Raw genomic sequence first — 19882 nt, 5'->3', positions numbered from 1 at the left:
GAAGCCGGGTATGATAGAAAACCTACTGGACGGTAGCTGTCCAGGAGCGGAGTTGGACACCCCTGCTCTAGGTGATAGATAAAGCAAATACTCTCCTGGGATTGCTGTCTGTCATTTAAATCACCGATTTTCTGATGAAAATCCCAGTTCAGTTTCCCGTAGGCAACCAGTTCCAAAGTAATAATTCGCTTTATACCAATCTAAGTACACAACATATTAATATAATGCAACTACAAAAAAAACTACAATTTAATTAGGGTTTATTTATAAACCTATGTATTTGTCTACTTGATATGAACCGGGTTGTAATTGCCTTCATTTAGGAAAACTCCCAAAAGCCGCACAAGAAAGCCGGATGTTTTATTGTTAACATATAGCGGAGTAATGTTTAATTGCACCAGGAAGCACAAATCGATTACTTAATAAGATCTCGCTGAACTTTATGGGAAGTGAAGTTCTACACAGTCAACAGTGAATACGAAAACATTCAACGGTAGACTTCACAGCACAAGAAATGTACCTCTGTGAAACGTCATGAAAAAAACGTTGACACCTGCAATTGTACAGATGAGCATTAAACTCCAAACATATTTATTGTTCTGTGTTTCGTCTACCTCTATAACTGTAACTGACCTTCGACAATTTAGTGTGCTGTTAATAAAGTTTTTTTCAATTCGATGCTTAAGCGCGAGCACAACGCGCATGCGTAGAACACGTACTCCGATTTGCGGGGTTCGTTTGGCTGTGTCTGGAGGTTTAGACCACCGAGGCTGCCAGGGGGGAGCGAGTAGCTAAGCGGCGGAGACGACGGGGCACCTCAGCGCCGCCTCGAAATGGGGCAACAGTTCCAGTATGATGACAGTGGCAACACGTTCTTCTACTTTCTTACGTCCTTCGTCGGACTTATCGTTATCCCAGCCACCTATTACCTCTGGCCCCGGGATCAGAATGCGGGTAAGGCCTGAGATGAGAGAGCCGTGTGTCTGCGGGGAAGCTAACCAGTATACCGAGCGACCAGCGGCGCTGGCGAACCGGAGGGCCAGAGTTTTTGTGGGCCGAAACTTTGCTGCGCGTATGCTGCTGTTTTTGGGATTGTCGCTAAACAATTTAGGAGAATATTCAGCGGAAAATGTAAAGACTGACAGGTGCTTTTTGGGGGGCTGGTGCGTGAGGGCTCCCTGGGATGGCATTAGCTGCTAACTCTGGTAGTCACCCTCTGTGTACGTCGATGTCCTGATTACTGCTGCATTATCTTCGAAATTGGAGTGATAAACGTGCGGTAAGAGTTTTAAAAGTACCTTCTGCTTAGCTTTCTAGTTGCACGCCACGGGTGCCCCGGCGGCTGAAGCCCTATAGCCCTCACAGCTTGCAGCATCGCGGCGGGGCAACGCCGGGTGACTGACGCCAGGTCTTACAGAGCAGAAAGCCGTGCGGCTGCACATCGGGGAGGTTTTCTGTGTTACTGACATACCTGAGGTATCACGCGGCTGAGTATTTGTTCAGCATCCACTAAGTAGCCGGTTAAATCTGACAGGCTGCCTAAAACGTGCCATCCTTTCGTTTTATCTCAGCATTGAGTAAACTTTTGAAGTTATTGGCAGGCAGTGATGGTTAGAATTTGGCGTTTAGTTGTTTCGCCATGCACGGTGAGTCTCATAATTGGCAGTTAGGGAGATTTGAAAACCACGAAAAAGTTACTAACAATGTAACGTTCTGTGAAGTGGTTGGTTACTTGATTTGTGGTCAAGGTACAAGTGGCTAGTTTCAGTATTCTTGAAGAATCAAAAAAGTGTCAGTTGTAAAGCAAAGCAAAGATGGGTGTGAAAGAATGCGGATTGGTGCTGGACTTGGCCCACTGTACAACTGGTGGCTTCCTTATTTAATCGGAGCTGGAGATTGCAGCGTCCTCAAATATGAGCCGTGGCCTGAAATCATTTACAACCTCACAAAACACCGGTGATTTTTGTTAAGTTAAACTAGAGACTGTGTGGAATGAGCCTTTTGCCAAACTTGTCGTAGTGAATCTTTTTTATGTTGTAGTATATATTGCGTTGTTGCAACTTTTATTATGTTGAACTTGAAATTTTATCCATTCTGGGATGATGGTCATATTTTAGTTCCGGCTCCAGGTCGGAGTCAGTTTACAAGTCGTAAGTTGCAGAGTATTGTGCCGGGTAATGCACCATTGTTTCAGGCCAAGGGTACTGCATTGATTTAATTTAAGTTTAAAATGGGTAGAAATAATCTATGGACATTGATAGGGTTGTAATAGATGGTTGGATTTATCAGAAATTGATTTGCTTGTGGTTATTTCCCCACATCGAAATTCAGATTGTTTCTTGACGTCCATTGTTTCTTAAACTTGTTTGTTCTAGAGTGGCAGACTGTCAAAAATAAACAAAGGACTAAAATTATATTTTACACTTGGAAAATCTTCACCACCTCAGGACATTCTATTCAGGTCCTTGTAAGTAATATTGGGTCTAGTCACCAAAATAAAATGTGATTTCTCTGCTTTGTCTAGTTCCAAAAATGAATTGTATACAACTTGGAATATAGAATTGCTTTTTATATTTCTGCAACGTTTTCGCTTTGTGACCTGGTTGATGTGCCGCACCATCTTTGCAAGCCGCCAGTGTAAGCTATAATGAGGCCCCTGTTTGTCAAAAACGAAGGACATTGACCTGGGAACTGGATGAATGCGACTGTGTTTGGACCACCTGGTGGGATTTGATGGCACAGTAAAGACTGATGCATTGTATCTCCAGGACGGAATAATTAACCAGTAAGTCACACCCGAAAATGGCTTCCAGCTACTGGTAGTATTTATTTTCCACCTGAAGAAACAAAGCAATATATTCTCTCCCGATTCCTTTTAAATAATGAAATGGGCACTGCAGAAAGCCGCAGGCTTTGCAATCATCCTTGGGTTCTATATGCACCCCAGCAGTGCAGGTCATTTCTGTAAGCCATGTAGGTTCTGTGAAGCCCTGGTGACTCCCTGTGGAAGTTTCTGGCTCCAAGCACTTTGTTTGGGAAGTGAGTCATTCCTTGATGATTTTCATCTTGTAATGGAGCCGTCAAGTACACCTGTACTAGGTTTGTTTGTCCTGACTCCCTGTTCCATGCCTCATGGCCGAGTCTGTGCACCCAGGAAAGAATTGAAGAGTGTCAGCAGCACTCACTGGAGAAGGTCAGCCAGTCACAGGCAGGAGAATGTGAACTGTTTATTTAAGATTAGGTTTATTGTCAATACAACAATATTTCAATACACTGTATACTGTGTATGTCATTCCACACAGATCCCTCATGGTGCATTATAAAGATAAAAAATATACCAAAAAAATATAAAACAGAAATTTCACATAAATAAATCTAACTACATTTTTAAGAATAGAAACTAGTTCTATCTATCTGTGTACAGTAAACAGGACAGAGACATTACGTGAACCAAATTTAAAATGCTTAAATCCATCCCTCTTCTAGCCGGCTATCCTGGACAGGGTTGTAGGGGGACCTAGAGTCAGTCACAGGGAGAATGGGGTACAATGTCAGCCCATACCAAGGGCCATTTAGAAACAGCAGTGAGAATACCTGCAGAATAACTCCACACACAGAGCAGTGGTGGCTTTGAAACACCCATCCCTGGAGGTGTGAGACAGCAGTGAGAATACCTGCAGAATAACTCCACACACAGAGCAGTGATGGCTTTGAAACTCCCATCCCTGAAGGTGTGAGGCAGCAGTGAGAATACCTGCAGAATAACTCCACACACAGAGCAGTGGTGGCTTTGAAACTCCCATCCCTGGAGGTGTGAGGCAGCAGTGAGAATACCTGCAGAATAACTCCACACACAGAGCAGTGGTGGCTTTGAAACTCCCATCCCTGGAGGTGTGAGGCAGCAGTGAGAATACCTGCAGAATAACTCCACACACAGAGCAGTGGTGGCTTTGAAACTCCCATCCCTGGAGGTGTGAGGCAGCAGTGAGAATACCTGCAGAATAACTCCACACACAGCAGTGGTGGCTTTGAAACTCCCATCCCTGGAGGTGTGAGGCAGCAGTGAGAATACCTGCAGAATAACTCCACACACAGAGCAGTGGTGGCTTTGAAACTCCCATCCCTGGAGGTGTGAGGCAGCAGTGAGAATACCTGCAGAATAACTCCACACACAGCAGTGGTGGCTTTGAAACTCCCATCCCTGGAGGTGTGAGGCAGCAGTGAGAATACCTGCAGAATAACTCCACACACAGAGCAGTGGTGGCTTTGAAACTCCCATCCCTGGAGGTGTGAGGCAGCAGTGAGAATACCTGCAGAATAACTCCACACACAGAGCAGTGGTGGCTTTGAAACTCCCATCCCTGGAGGTGTGAGGCAGCAGTGAGAATACCTGCAGAATAACTCCACACACAGCAGTGGTGGCTTTGAAACTCCCATCCCTGGAGGTGTGAGGCAGCAGTGCCACGCGCCTAAAGGTGGCCGTATACTTCAAACGACGTCTGCACAGAATGTTTGCTCCAATCTGTTCAATTTCAATCTGTCGCCTACTTAAAACGCGGCCGCCACCTTGTTATGTCACACCCACTACCTTATGGGCAGAGGATGTTTTTGATGCAGCCGACCCACATACCAAGGGCAAACAAACACATTGTAGGGAGTGCGAGTCATTTTATAAAGGAGACAATAGCTCTTTAAAATGGAAGTTGCTCTCTCTCTTAACAGCCACTGTTAATTTAATGGTAGCAGCAGCACAGACAGGGAACACAACGATTTACACGACATTCACGGTTGCACGCTAACAACATACACCTTCTACGGCAAAATGAGTTACATCATTTACTGTCAACATAAATACGCACATTAATTTGCACTGTTTACAGTTGCGTGCGCAGTGTGGTCCAAAGCATGCCGCCAGCTGCATAATTGGTCCTGCTGACCAACCTTGTGATGTCACATTTATGTCAGCCAATTGTGGACAGCAGGTTGGATTAGAACAAACGAAAGTTTCTCAGGGGGCCCTACACAGACGGTGCACCGAAACGGTGATCATCACAATTCATACGATGACGTATCGCCAAGATAACATCGATTCCATTGTTTTTTTTTTTTCTTCTCTAGAACGATACGGTCGCCTTTACTACGCTGAGTCAGACTAATATGGTTGAGTCCGTACAGTATAATGTCTGGTTATTGTTAATGAGTAACAATGGAGTAGTTCGGATGGCAGTGTGATTGGAGTGTTTGTGTGATGAACTGAAATGTTTGTTGGTTCCCTCATACTGTCAGTGACCACAGGACTGTGAGGAATGCCCACTTCAATGTCAGGCTAATAAGGTCGAGAAGCAGCTCCTAGATCCCTCAAAAAGATCTGTCCCTCAATGTACTGCTTCCCTCTTTGTCCCTTTTTCGCCACGTGGTTGTTTGTTTGAGTCACGTAGATCATGTCAAGATGGTCTTGCCGCTGTGGTTTATACTCCACAATTATTTAAATTTAATTTTATTTGGTGCTGCACTGGTTCTCCAAGCTATCCAGGGATTTGTTTACACCTTCACTCTGTACAGTATTGTACATTCAACCCTTATTTTCTCTAGCAGTTAAATTTTTTTTTTTTGCATTTTATTTTGAACTTTGAGCCTGAATATATCATGCTGTATCTATGCTGTCTTGACACCTGTCAAGTGGATTGGTGATGGAGGTGAAATGATTACTGTATGGGAAGTACCTTGACAACGAAAACCCGTTTTACTGTCGTCAAGTCTTGCTTGGCTTGGATTGGTGTCAAACTCTATGTGTAGCAGAGCAGAACTGACAGCAGTAGTTTTATGCATATTTTTCCAACACGGTGGATTCTGACCCAAGTTCTTATCAGAGAGATGCTTCGTTCCGTATTTTTTTGCGTGCTTTCTGATAAATGTTTCCAAGTTAGTCCTGGGGGATTTAAGCAGCATTCTGTCTGATTGTCTGTCTGAGCAGCTGAGAATCTCTTGACGGCTGCTATTTGTGGAATGGGTTTGGTGAACTGTAACTCAGCATGCATGAGGCATCTGTGTAGATTCTTCTCTCCCCCCCTTTTTTTTTTTTTGTCCCCTCATCTTGCTCTGCATTTCGACAGCTCCAACAGCGCTGCAGCGTCGTTGCCGTAGAGACCAGGCATGGGTTCACACGCGTTAATAGCCGAACATGCGCTGTGCGGCCGCCTGCACACCATTCTGGGTTGGCACAGGGTGCCGATGAGACGAGTTGTAGCATTTGAGAGAAGATTTTGCGGCACCGAGGGGGTGATTTGAAGTCTCTGAATCACATTATTGAGTGGAGTTATGATGCAGTCACTGACTGTTGGAAGCCAATAGTTGCCAACTTCAAAAAATCCTTAGAAGTTAACTCTCTTTTTTTTTAAATTTTTTTTTATAGCACGCTGTTACTTGACTAGGTCAACATTAGTAAAGGTTGGGTAGAAATGGGGTGGCATCATGTTCGCTCAGCTAATACAGAGTTGTTGTATTTTTATTTCACAAGAACCCTAGCATAAGTATGTTTGAAAGTGTGGCATTTCAGTTTGTAAATCAGCAAATGGGGAGTCCGCAAATTATTCAGAAATTTGGGGCTTTGGATTTATTTTCTGTGAGTTCCAGAAGACCAGCTTTTCTGGCTAACATGACCTGGTTGACAGTTTGGTAATTGGGGGGGGGGGGGGTCGTTCTTTGTTTATGAGTGCTCTTCCTGCTGGCTCTGTAAGCTGGAGTCCTAGCCCTTTCCGAATGGTTCTGTTCCCAAGCGAGCAGAACCTAGGCAGACCAGAGCTCCTCATCTGGCTGCCGTCCATGTGAGCCCCGCGGTCAAATCTTGCCCAACACGGGAGACGTGAAACTTTGGTGGCCAGCGGCAGCGTTCCCGCGCCTGGCCCCGAGGCGTCCCAGAGAAGCCTGTGAGTGTGCGAACAGCAGCACTCATTTCCCATCTTCTGTTCCATTTCTCCAGAGCAACTGCGTTTGAAGTCCCTGAGGAGGGTGCATGGAAGATGCCTCTGGTATCGCTTGCGGTTGATAAAATCGCAACAGAGCATCATTCCCCTGTTAAAGTAAGTCTCTCATTTTTCACGTTAAATGTGTGATGTTATTTTTCCCTATTGTGGAGTGATTTGGAGGGGGGGGGGGTAGCAGGTACTGTAATGGTTAAGACTCCCCTGCTTACCTTAAGCTCCACAACTGAACTGACTGTGCTGTCTGAGTCTTTTGATCTGACGCAACTTAAAGGAAAAAAAAATACACTCGGTTGCAATGTTTAAGCTTTGCTGGCTGTGGAATGGAAACAATTCAAGTTGTTCTGCTGTCTCTGCATGCAGCGGTGGGGCCCCCAAGGCTTGGGCCCTGTTGGCCAGAAATATTCATTACACTAGTGGTGTAGGAGGCCCCAAAGTAACTCTTTGAGTAGGCTCCCAGAAACGACAAACCTACCCCTGTCTGCATGTCGGACTGTTTCACATCTCGCAGCTCACAATCTCCTGGCTTCCCCTCATTCCTGTTCCTCTCAGTCCTCCATGTGTCTTATTCCTGCCTGTTCATGGCTTATTTGCTCATAAGATTTTGGCTGTTCAGAAAATGTGCATCGCTGGAGTGAGCAGGTTACTGTTCACTTTGCTCGCCTATGTGGCACCAAGCCTCCGTCGGACGTGTAGCTGAAGCTGCACTTTCGACGCTTGTTTATCAACACAGCACCTGCTGTCCGTAAGTTGCATGAATATTTGGGAGGCCTTTGGTCTGAAATGTGAAAGGACAGAACTTTCTGTCCCCTCCATTTTGTTGCAAATCCATTTAGGCTTTTAATGAATACACGAAGGCACTTTTTGGGAAATCAATAATTTCTCCTCCTTGCCCCAGCACGCAGGGAGGTGAGCTGGTTGCCATGGCGATGTTTTCTACGCAGTGTGGCTTTTCAGCTTGCGGACTGCCTTCCCATACGGGGGAATGTTAATCGAGACTGTCGTTCTTAAGACGGCATGTTAAGGAAATGAGCCTCAGTCTTCAGCAGGCTGCTTGTCTGCTCCTTTCTTTGGCTAATCACTGGTTTTTGGTGGATTTTCAGCTGTCAGCCTTAGCTCAGTCCACACCTCTCTTGACACGTGCCACTGCGGTCCAACGAGCTATAGAGCGCTCAAGGTGTTGCCCTCCATCCCTCCCAGCTGACCACTTAAGCACTCTGCTCTAAGTATTAATTAAACCGGAGCCTTCTGAGGCTCGTTGAAGACTAGCTGCAAGCATGTGCCTCATGTTGCCTGCATGTGCCTCAGCTGCCAGAGTCCAGACTGGATTCAGGAAGGCAATAAGGAACAGTCCTGTGTCAGTCAATGAAAGTTCATTAGACTGGGTGGAGGATTGAGTTTTAAACTTGGACCATGTAACAAGAAACATTTCAGTCTCTGAGCTTTCATCCTTGTCTTCAATGTCTTAGCCTTGCGCTTCAAAATCAAATGTTTTTTTTTTCCCCTCTCACAGAAAAGCTGCCTTGCTCTTTGGATGGGCAGTGTTTCTCTTCCTTGCCTACAAGGTTTCAAAACTAGACAGGGAGTACCAAGAATACAATCCATACGAGGTTCTCAATTTAGATCCGGTAAGCCCTTCTGCACAGCCGAGTCTCGTTGCATGGCCTTCGTGTTTGTTTATGTTGAGGACGGGGTTCGGCAGCAGGCTTCCTGTTGTTTTCGGGGGTTGATGCTATTGTGACATTGATAATTAAAATGATTTATGGATAATGAATATATGACGGACAGCATTTTTGTCCTCCTGCTCGATTGTAGGGTGCGTCCATGACGGAGATCAAGAAACAGTACCGTCTGCTGTCTCTGAAGTACCACCCCGACAAAGGAGGGGATGAGGCCACGTTCATGAAGATCTCCAAGGCCTACTCGGCGTAAGAGGGCTTTGGCCAGCCAGATCTCACTACCTTGGAGCTTCTAATGGGTCCTTGTTCTTACTGAATGCCATGCTCATGTGTGTTCGCAGATTAACTGATGAGGAATCTCGCCGAAATTGGGAGACTTATGGCAACCCAGATGGCCCGAGAGGTAGGATGACATTAGCTGGGTAGTCAGTGGAACTGAGGATGTCTCGCAGTGTTTAATTGCTCTTTTAGCTTTGTATCCTCCTTTTTTAATTTACTCCTTTACTTTAAAAGGGTCATCCGGTCTTCTAGTGGCTAACAAACACCTGTAATAGCAGTCGTCTGATTGGGCCTGTGCTTGGATGCAGAATAATATCATGGAGGGATTCCATTTAAGGACAATCAGCAAAATTCATATTCAAATTAATGTTGATGTCATTAAACTTAGGGCAGCACAGTGGTGCAGTGGTTAGCACTGTCACCTCACACCTTAAAACTCTTAACATGTAACACTTCTAAAAGTCTTTATAACATAAAGGTTGCCCATTATATTGGCAAGTACCACAGAAAATTCAAGACTAATGTTTCACTTCTCAAATGAAAGATGTGCTTGACGTTATGACCTGTGATTATGGTTTACCATAACATAAATCAAATTGGTTGCAAGAGTTGTCATTTTGATGCACAATATTTTTTCAGTAACGTCTAAATTCATATTTAAACGTGCAGCTCACTGGTTTAATACACTTTGTTGTTCTCTCAGGAGACTGAAACTGAAGTCCGTTTATACCAGCCGGTTATAATTTATGGCAGTAACATCTGCCAAATCCCTAAATGCTCCTAAATACTGAGTCTTAAGCAACACTGGTGTAAAATGAGCTTAAATCGTTGACAATTTGAACACATGTAATCCTTAGCGCTGCTATGATAGAGCAGTAAATGAGCAACGACAGTGTTTTTTGTGAATCATGGTTAAAATTAATATAGAATTCGTAACCATGACCACCGTTTTGACTGGAGCGAAACTGAGTCCGCAAACATGGTGTGTGTGTCTGTCGCCCATGCAGCCACGAGCTTTGGCATCGCGCTGCCCGCTTGGATCGTGGACCAGAAAAACTCCATGCTGGTATGTTCCTCTGTGCGCCATTGAAGAGGATGCTAACTTTTTGGGCTGCGTACCCTTGCTGGGCGCTGGCAGGATAACTGACTGACAAGTGCATGGGCACCCAGCTGCTACCTATTCTCTAAATAGAAATGATGTTTTTAATTATGTGCTTAAGTTTGGAGAGCTAAAACTCTGCGGTGGCTCATCGTTGTGCTGGGTCCAGAGTTCTTTCCACGTGCGTTTCAGAGGCGACGGCAGCAAGCAGAGTCAAGCGAATGAGCCTCCGCTGGTCTTTTTTGTGTGTTTTCCCAGGTGCTGCTTGTCTATGGCTTGGCCTTCATGGTCATCCTACCCGTTGTGGTGGTACGTTACCTTTCACTTCTGCTTCCGATATGGAAAGGCTGTCCGCAGCTACAGTGACGTTTTAACTGGCGGTTTAAAACTTCCGAGGTGGTTTAATGTCAGGGTTGTGAACCTGTACCCGTAGTTACCTGTGGCAGTGATGTCCTGCCCGTTTTGTTTTTAATCTGATCTTCAGGGAACTTGGTGGTATCGATCCATACGGTACAGCGGCGATCAGATCCTCATCAACACCACTCAGCTCTTCATGCATTTTATGTACAAAACTCCCAATATGAACATGAAGAGTATGTATCCTCTGCCTTCCTGAGGTCTTGTTTAAGGAAGATTTCATAGCTGTGATTGGTGTCTCAGGTCAAGTGATCTATTTGGTCACATGGGCAGTCTCCTCCTCTCGTCCTAGGACTGACGATGGTGTTGACGGCCGCTTTTGAGTTCGACCCGCGCAGCAACAAGGAGGCCACGATCAGACCCACAGACAACATAGAAGTGCCACAGGTATGGAGAGCATGTCTTCAGCAATCCCGTGTTACCTTGTCCCGTGATCTTGCCGGCCTTTGATCACTGCACACTCGTCCTCAAAGCTGATCCGTGAGCTGGGCAACATCAACGTGAAGAAGAAGGAGCCGCCGTTCTGCTACCCGTACAGCCTGAAGGCCCGTGTGCTGCTGCTGTCACACCTCGCGCGCATGGAGGTTTCCGAGGACATCGAGGAAGGCGAGTCTGGTTCCTCTGCTCAAGTCTTTCTTTTTATCGTGACTCTTCCCCTGAGTCAATGCACTCAAGCTGTTGGTCTGAGAGCTCCCGGGATGTCTGACCGACCCTGCTTCCATTTCATCCAATCAGATCGACGATTTGTGGTGAGAAAGAGCCCAGCGCTGCTCCAGGAGATGGTGAACGTGGGCTGTCAACTCACCATGATGGCTAACAGCCGTGGAGGTGAGCCCCGCCCACCCCGCTGCCTCCACGCCCCCTGAGCCCCGCCCACCCCGCTGCCTCCACACCCCCTGAGCCCCGCCCACCCCGCTGTCTCCACGCCCCCTGAGCCCCGCCCACCCCGCTGTCTCCACGCCTCCTGAGCCCCGCCCACCCCGCTGTCTCCACGCCCCCTGAGCCCCGCCCACCCCGCTGTCTCCACACCCCCTGAGCCCCGCCCACCCCGCTGTCTCCACGCCCCCTGAGCCCCGCCCACCCCTCTGCCTCCTTGGCCCCCTGAGCCCCGCCCACCCCACCATCTCTGTGGCCCTCAAACATCTCACTTAGAATTATGGACAACTGGATCATCACCTGTGATACTTAAACTCAGGTTGTTCGATGTGTTCTGGCTTACAGACCCACTGTACAATTACCTGCTACGTTCTAGGTCTAGGTCAGGCCGGAAAGGAACGGGGCTCACGACGCAGTAGTACAGGCAGCAGGCTTGTTTTACAGGTGGTAGTGCACAGGAGGGAGGGGTACCTTCAGGAACAGCCCAGGCCAAGATAACTACACCTCACTCCATAACTATGTACACCGTTTACGACATTCCTTGGTGGTGTTAATCTGCTCTGACTGTCCAAGTCTTTAATTCTGCACCACTTCCAAATTCGTTTTTGTTGGACTTCCTAGTTACCCAGTGTATGTACCCAGTGTATGTACCCAGTGTATGTACCCAGTGTATGTACCCAGTGTATGTACCCAGTGTATGTACCCTGTTCCTTAACTGACTATAGACAAAAACCTCATCATAGTTTTCTGATCATCTAGAACAGGGTTCCCTAATTCCAGTCCTGGAGGGCCAGAATCCAATACGGTTTGCAGATTTCTCTGTCCAAACACACCTACTAAACCTGGTAGTTAGCTGGCAAAGATGTGTTTGAGCAGGGACATCTGCTAACTGTGATGGGTTCTGGTCCCTCAGGGCTGGAACTGGGGAACCCTGAAGAGTCGACCTTGAATGCACTGACCTTAAGTCAGAGAGATTGTGTGTAACGTTTTTCAGTAGTGGCGAGTTCATTTTCTATTATCTGGTTCAGTACTTGCACAACTTCAGTACTTAACTATTTCTGACCCCCCCGCCCCCACCCAGGGTTCCACGCTCCTCGGCTGATATCCATAGAGAACTGCATGAAGCTGAGCCAGATGGTGGTTCAGGGCCTCCAGGAGACCAAGTCACCTCTGCTGCAGCTCCCGCACTTTGAGGAGGAGCATCTCCGCTACTGTATCTCCAAGAAGGTAAATCAGGTTCTCTGCACCTTCGAGTCGAGTCTTTCTGGGCCGTTTTGTCCCGGCCCAAGGCCGTAACCACGCTCCCCCCCCATCGGCCAGTATAAGGTGAGGAGCATCCAAGACCTGGTGAGCCTGAAGGACTCGGATCGCAGGAGCATGCTTCGCTTCCTGGGCGAGGAGAAATACGATGAGGTCATGGGCGTGCTGGGCAGCTTCCCGCACATCACCATGGATACCAAGCTGCAAGGTAGACCTCATGCGCTGGAGTTTCTATCCTTATAGCAGTGTTTCCGATCTGCTCCTCAGGGGACCCACAGACGGTCCATGTTTTTGTTCCCTGCTGCATTCATTCAAACCCCTTCACATGATTAACCTAAATTAGAGTAGATGTTTGGAGACCATCTAAATTTTTTTTTCTTCCCCCAGTGCTTGATGACGAAGACAGCAATAACATCACAGCTGGGTCCATAGTAACAGTCACTGTAACACTGACCAGGAAAAGAATGGCGGTAAGCTGGTGTAATATGAGCGTGTGCAGCGATTTTGACATTACTGGTTAGCCTTCAGTCAACCTCAACATGCTTCCTCAACAAGGAAGTGCCTTACAGCTTGTGGGTCTCTGTACATGCAGCTGCAGATATGCCCACTAGAGGGCGATAGCTCTTTGCAAAACCATGCTCTGAAGGTCAAACCACTTAGCCTCCTGGTCATGTTTTTAGGCATGTGCGGAAGTGTTGTGCATACTTCCAGCACTAATCAGTTTTAAAGCAGAACTATGATTCACAAGTCTTTTCTAGACAGATCAGGTGGTTATCTGAAGTAAATTTTAGATCCAGTACCAAGATGGCAAACATAGCTGCATTTAACAATTATCAATTGGAAGATGTAGGAACGCTGTCTTGTTTATAAAGCCTTCCATGATTAGCTCTGTCTATGTATGCCAACACCCTTGTGTCCACACACGGTTTGTTTATGCTAATCCAGATTAATTCACCGCGTCTAGCTACAGTGTTTGATCATATGCCTAAGCGCGGCTTGTATGTGCTAGTGCAGGAAGGCTTTTCCCTTTCAGCTATCTAGCTCTATTGTTAAGGTGTGATGTCTTGTGAAGGCAAGGGCTACGAATCGCAGGAGCCCGTCGTGCTCGTTTATAGCTCAGGATCCTTCGCACCTGCAGCTGTCTGCACGCACGACGGGCTCCTGCGATTCGTAGCCCTTAAGTCTTCCTCTCCAGCCAAAGGCTAATGAGTTTTCAGGCTCCTGCTCTTTCTTTTCCATTTCCGGTGGCAAAAGGAGGTGTTTGAGAAGGAGCAGGATCCACAATGCACCGGGGAGGAGCAGCCTGCCGAAGAAGTGGTGAGACGCTATCAGATTATTGCGATCATCCTCAGACCCTGCAGGTTATATTTAAACTTTTCTGGCCACTTTGGTCCAGGTGATGCATTCGTTTGCCGTTTTGTTTACCGTTCGTTCACTGATTGATCTGAAAATATCCAAAGCATCTGAAAGGGATTCCCATGCTCCCGTTTCGCCCGGTGTCGTCAAAGCAGGGCGATGCCAGCAAGGCCAAGACTAAGGTTTGGCAGAACAAGAATAAAGGGCCCAAGAAGGCAGCCAAGTCCAAAAAGAAGAAGCTTATAAAGAAGAAGCCCGTCGTACAGCAGACCAAGGCCGAGAAGCAGAAGCAGGCCAACGGGAATGTCGCCGGGAATGTAAGCAGAACTATCAAGTAGTTGCTTATTGTGACGTGTGGCCTTGTGTGAACTGTCGTTACGTTTTATAGCTGCTTTTTTGACAATGTCTATTAATAATGTGATTACGAGCTCTCTGCTGTTAGCAGACGGTCAGTAATGTAGCTTAGGAGCGCCACGTGTTGGGTATCTTGTCCCCGTCCCTTAGGAGGCCACGCCCACGCTGAAGGAGGACGAGGATAACGCCTCTGATAGAGGCAGCGAGTCGGACGAAGCCGAAGCCAGCAAGGACACTCCCAGCGAGCGGGACGAGGAGAGCGACAAGCAGAGTGACACAGAGGTGGATGAGATGGCCGCCGATGATGAGGAGGTGAGAGCGGGTCGCTGGCGAGGGGTGGACCTGCCTGGCAGTCCTCGCACAGAGCACGCCTCTCACCGACGGCCATATCTCTGCAGGAATGGAAAGCTTTGCAGCAAAGCATCCAGCGCAGAGACCGGGCTCTTCTGGAAACCAAGTCCAAGATCACGCATCCCGTGTACAGCCTGTACTTCCCTGAGGTGGGCTGGCGTACAGCCTGAGCTGGGAGGGGGAAGTGTCACGTGGGGAGTGGTAATACTGTGATGGCAATTCTGTGCCCCCCACCCCCCCCCCCCCGCCCCCGCGCTTGCAGGAGAAGCAAGAGTGGTGGTGGCTGTACATCGCGGACAGGAAGGACCAGACGCTGGTGTCCATGCCCTACCATGTCTGCACACTCAAAGACAGCGAGGAGGTCAGTCCACTTCATCTCATTGGCCAGAACGTAGAGGACAGAGACCCTTTGCTGGTATTGCATGTCTGCACAGCCCTTAATTTTAAAGTTGAAAGCTGGGGTGGGGAACCTGATCCATGGAGGGCCGGTGCAGGTTTTTGGGATGACCTCTCAATCAGCCAGTAATAAAGCAGTGGTTCCCAACTCCAGTCCTGAGGACCCACTGTTACTGGCTGAGAGATCATCCCAGAAACCTGCCCCCGCACACCAGCTCTCCATGGAACAGGTTCCCCACCCCTTGTTTAAAAGTGCATCCGCCCTTTAATTTCTCCGTCTACAGAAGCATGTTGCCTGTATGTTGTCAGGACACGTGTCCATACGAGGAAGCCTGCATACCTGGTGATTCCCCCATCTCCCCATCTGAGTTTAGTGTGTCTGTACTAGACGGGGGAGAAGAGGCGAGACGGCTTTCCTCTTCTGTGGCACCCTTCCATAATTAGTTGCTAGGCAACCCCCGAGTTGCTGCGTAAAACTCTTAAAGGGGCGGCTGGCCTTCGGCGCAGATTTGTTTTGATTGCCACTCCAGCCTCGACCCGCGATTGCCGGCCCATGCGGGCGCACGCCGGCACCCTGACGCCGCACCATCCTTCAGCTTTCATCCACAGCGGCGCTTCAGCAAATAAACAGTTTAAATTGTCCACAGCCATTGCCATTAAAAGGGGGGAATGCACAGCTAGGAGAGTAGTGTCTCGAGGGTAAATTGCGGTTGCAGCTAATTGGCAATAAACCATCAGTAGCAGTAATCTGTTATTTTGAATGTGGATGCGCACTGACATGCTGCTCTAATTGAATCTGTAACGGACGTCGTTTTGGAGACAGCAATGCAATCGCTGGCTTTTCTTTTTTATTGTTGAGTCCTCACATTTTCTCTTGGATAAGGCAGTCTGTCTGTCTAAGGGTCTGGGGGAGCAGGACCCAGAGGGGTTTTGAAGCTGTGCTCAACAGTCCTGAGCTCCAGTGGCTAATTAGCTAAAGCTCGCTTTATGTGGATCAGTGGGAAATTTGCTGGTTTATGATGTTTAAGAAGTGATGTGTAGCCTTTCTTTTTTTTTTTTTTTCCCTCCATTGATTGATTGGGGTTCAGTATTTATGTAGCTCTGCGTTCTTATCGGGTAAATATGTGTTTGATGACTTAGCATTTTAGTATAGTACAGCAGTATTTTATTAATTTGCTAAATCTGCAATAATGCTATAGGTTAACCTGCATGTTGACTGTTGCTTTTCTTTAATACAGGTGGAACTGAAATTCCCAGCCCCATCGAAAACTGGGAACTATCAGTATTCTGTAATTCTGCGATCAGATTCCTACCTGGGCTTGGATCAGATAAAGCCGTTGAAGGCAAGTAGTTGAATCCATGTAAACCGTTTGCTCGTAAATGGTGCGGTCTGTGATTTACTGGTGTGGTCACATGATCTTCTGTCGTCATGGTGATGCAGCTGGAGGTCCTAGAGGCAAAACAGGTACTGGACAACCACCCGCAGTGGGACATCCCGGAGACGGAGGAGGAAGAGGAGGACCAGGAGGACAGCGATGGCATCGAGGAGAGCGAGGACGAGGAGGAGGACAACGACTAGCTTCCAGCATCATGGATTCACACTTCTCCACCACCACCCCCTGGCAGCCACTGAGGAGAAACCAACTGGTTTTCAGAGGTCCAGACTGACCTCTCCCACCTATTCTGTTTTTTTTATAAAATAAAAAAGTGAAACGTTTTAAAATCCAGGCCACAGTTGGTCTGAAAGTCTTGCTTATTAGTTTTGTCAGGAGCTTTAGGGTGCGACACTATTGCAGAATCCCCCCCCCCCCTTACCTCTGAGACACGGTGGGGAGAACGCATGACTTGTGGGTCTTCTGTGTGAGCAATAAAGAGCCCCCCTCCATCTCAACACAAAAAAAAACCTGGAAACTAAAACTCAAGACTCATGTGACACTATTTAAGTTATAGCTTTTTGTGCAGGGTAAGTCCGTTAATCCTGGGGGGGAAAATAGCTAATCACCAAAAAGACGCCCGAGTAAAATGAGCCCTGTCTGAACTGTAGGCGTGCACTGGATGTTGACTTTTTTTTTTTTTTTGCTGTCAGCTCCTCTGTTGCGTTTGCAGTCCTTGGGGCGGTTGGGCTGTAATTTGAAGCTGACTCCCTCAGCCTTGTAAAGTCTTAGTCCAGCAAGGCTGTGTTCGGTGAAGATTTACAGACAACAACTGGTTGCTCTTATTTTTGATGTAACGTGTCCCCAGTTACTGGCCCTAGTGAAACATCGAGATTAAATATGCCGTCATTCCTGTTGGTGGATTTGACTTTGGGTTCTGGGTCAAGCCAACATGGTCCTCATTCAGGCCCAGCGGTATAGCGATTCAAAGGGGTGATTGAATTTGCGGTTTCATAAGTAGTATTTGTATGATTTCCTCAAATAAATTGGGAATTTTTATGTTTAAAAGTTGCTTTTTTGAGTAATTATGCTGAAGCGGTGTTGTCGGCTGCCTAGCTGTTGCCACGCCGTGTTTTTGAGAGGTGTGTCTGTGTGTACTGATACATTCCTATTGGCCCTTTTCAGCTGAAGCGCCTTATAAAATTACAGACTCTCAAAATGACACTGATGTAATCTCTTCCCATATTAGTTTTATTTTTCTTTTTCCTCCTTAAAATCTGAATTATTTGGTCTCTGAAGTAAATATCTGGTGATTGTTGCCCATGCGGTAGACATAGTTGGTACCCCCAAGGATGCAGAGAGGAATGATCCACTAAACCTCACCGTAAGATGATTAGAGGTATGGAGAAGGCCCCAGGAGGATAAAGTATGGTGGTTGGTGTACAGTATGCTGGGGAGGTTTTGCAGGAGACTGAAGTCACCCCCCCTCCCCCATATGCAGCTTCATATGCAAGGCTTCTCCAATAATGTAGACCCCCCCCCCCCCCCCGCCTTGGCTTCTTGGAACATTCTTCAGATCCAAGCGGCCTATGGGAATGGAGGTAGTCTGACAAGGGTTACATTTCCACCCTATAAGAGTAAAAAGGAATTATGGGTGTGTTTGTCAACAGCTTCCAGCTGCCTCACCTGACTAATGGAAATTTGCTATTCAAAGTGATTGATTGGATGTTGTTGGGGAAAAAAAAGTATACCTAGTTGTGTGCTGTTTATAATGTTTTTAAAACGAACTGTACATTGTTTCCCTATAGATCAAGCTGACCATGTATGTATTTTCTATTTAGAAAATACTAAACTTTTGTAGTGATAATAAGGATAGTTCTTTTTATTTAGACTAAAATTGTGCTTTTGGGTGAAAAGGTTCTAGAAAGGCTGCATGTTCTATTCAGCAAGAACCAAACTGTACATCAAATTTGAAACAGGACCAGCATCTAGAATATTATACTCAAGTATTATTGATCTACGGAAGTGTAGCCTTAGTTGACACGCTGTTTAAACCGCAGTACATTCAATATATCATCTATATAAATACAATCTTTAAATCCTCACTGGCCAAATAGAAGAAAAAAAACAAATACCCGATATTAGTATTTGCAACATTTGTTTACAAGAAACTGTCATTGTAAATTGAAAATATATTATTTGTATTTAAATCATTTCAAATAAAATAATACCTTTTAAATTTGATTTTTTTTAAACTTATTTCCCAAAGTGTCTCTAACCGGTAGGAAACAACATGAAAGCTTATCGGAGAATACAAAAAGAATAAATCTCCTTGCCATTGTTTCTTATGCTTTTGGTTAATTTTGGAAAGTCCTTAAAACTCCTTATTCTGTAAGGCTTTTCCACATGTCGTGCTTACCCAGTGGTTTACCCGTCACCATCGCCCTAGGCGGCGCCGTACGTCCGGCGTTTCCGCCGTGAATCCTACATCTGCATGGTTACTACACAATTGTACACCAATATTAATCTTAGATCGTTCATTTCGCTTTTCATTGTCGTAAATACATGTAAATATATCGGACACGCGGTCGGAAGATAGATTTTTGTTCTTATATTTTATCTATTTATATGAAATACAAATTTTGTGCATGACACAGACGAGCTGCAAGCGCATATGTTAAGGATTCGCGATAACATATAGGCCTAAAATGTTAGGGAGTATGTGGTAAACAAATGGTTTTACTTAAACAGTTTCAGTTTTTTATTATAAAACCAGAGCTGAGCCATTAATGATGTCCAGTTACATCGGCAGGCAATTTAGCCCGTATTACGAAAATGCTCATTTTTGCCATTTATGTAGGCAACGATGGGCACTTTTCGGGGGAAAATCCCCCTAAAGACCACCTGAACTTCTTGACATATTGCTGCCATTGCATCAACACCAATTTCCCTTTTAATTTTTAGAAACCTTACTAAAGTAATCCAATTAGTTCATTATTATTTTAATCTCGGTAGGTTTACTGTGCATCATAATAACACTCTTCCAATAAATTTGTCCCTAATGAAGCTACTGGAAATTGCGGACGAAGAAACTTAATAGACCATGAAAATGTTCAAGGGTACACTGCATATATTTACTCTGAGATCAACTGCTCATTAAAACTACGATTTGTGCATTTTTGCACACATCAATCCCCCGTTTCTTCGAGCCTGTGTCTAAAATATTTCTACATTTTAATAAAGATACGGTGAACCTTTTAAATAAACCTTTTTTAAAAGGCGGCCAGTGCCAAAAAGGACTGAACTAGGCCTAAACAGGTTCAGTGGCTTTTAACGATATATTTCAGAGGCCGAGCATGTCTGAGCGCGCGTATTAACTTACACAAACAGTTCATATTTCTGAAAGGGATTGTATTTGGGAGATGTGATAACCTAATTAAATCTTATTAATTATTATATATT

At 46.1% G+C, this 19882-nt stretch overlaps 1 protein-coding gene across 2 annotated transcripts; it reads left to right on the top strand.

Annotated features, from left to right (window-relative positions):
* The first annotated feature begins 700 nt into the window (after positions 1 to 700).
* On the top strand, positions 701 to 18664 carry sec63 (SEC63 homolog, protein translocation regulator). 2 transcript variants are annotated; one of them, XM_023836846.2, is made up of 21 exons: positions 701 to 954; positions 6980 to 7079; positions 8494 to 8608; positions 8796 to 8908; positions 9001 to 9062; positions 9946 to 10004; positions 10296 to 10346; positions 10522 to 10630; positions 10747 to 10841; positions 10928 to 11060; positions 11190 to 11282; positions 12412 to 12557; positions 12651 to 12798; positions 12978 to 13060; positions 13845 to 13907; positions 14102 to 14263; positions 14451 to 14612; positions 14699 to 14800; positions 14914 to 15012; positions 16286 to 16390; positions 16489 to 18664. In XM_023836846.2, exons 1-21 carry the CDS (start codon positions 834 to 836, stop codon positions 16624 to 16626), a joined length of 2259 nt encoding a protein of 752 aa, XP_023692614.1. In that variant the 5' UTR covers positions 701 to 833; the 3' UTR covers positions 16627 to 18664. The 2 variants fall into 2 exon arrangements, with proteins under 2 accessions (XP_023692614.1, XP_023692607.1); XM_023836839.2 differs by having other exon boundaries at positions 14099 to 14263.
* Positions 18665 to 19882: the final 1218 nt, after the last annotated feature.

The sequence above is a fragment of the Paramormyrops kingsleyae genome, chromosome 19 (assembly GCF_048594095.1).
Source record: "Paramormyrops kingsleyae isolate MSU_618 chromosome 19, PKINGS_0.4, whole genome shotgun sequence".
NCBI classification, from domain to species: Eukaryota; Metazoa; Chordata; class Actinopteri; order Osteoglossiformes; family Mormyridae; genus Paramormyrops; species Paramormyrops kingsleyae.
Note: the sequence above shows the minus strand (reverse complement) of the source record. Positions and strands in the feature narration are given on the sequence as shown.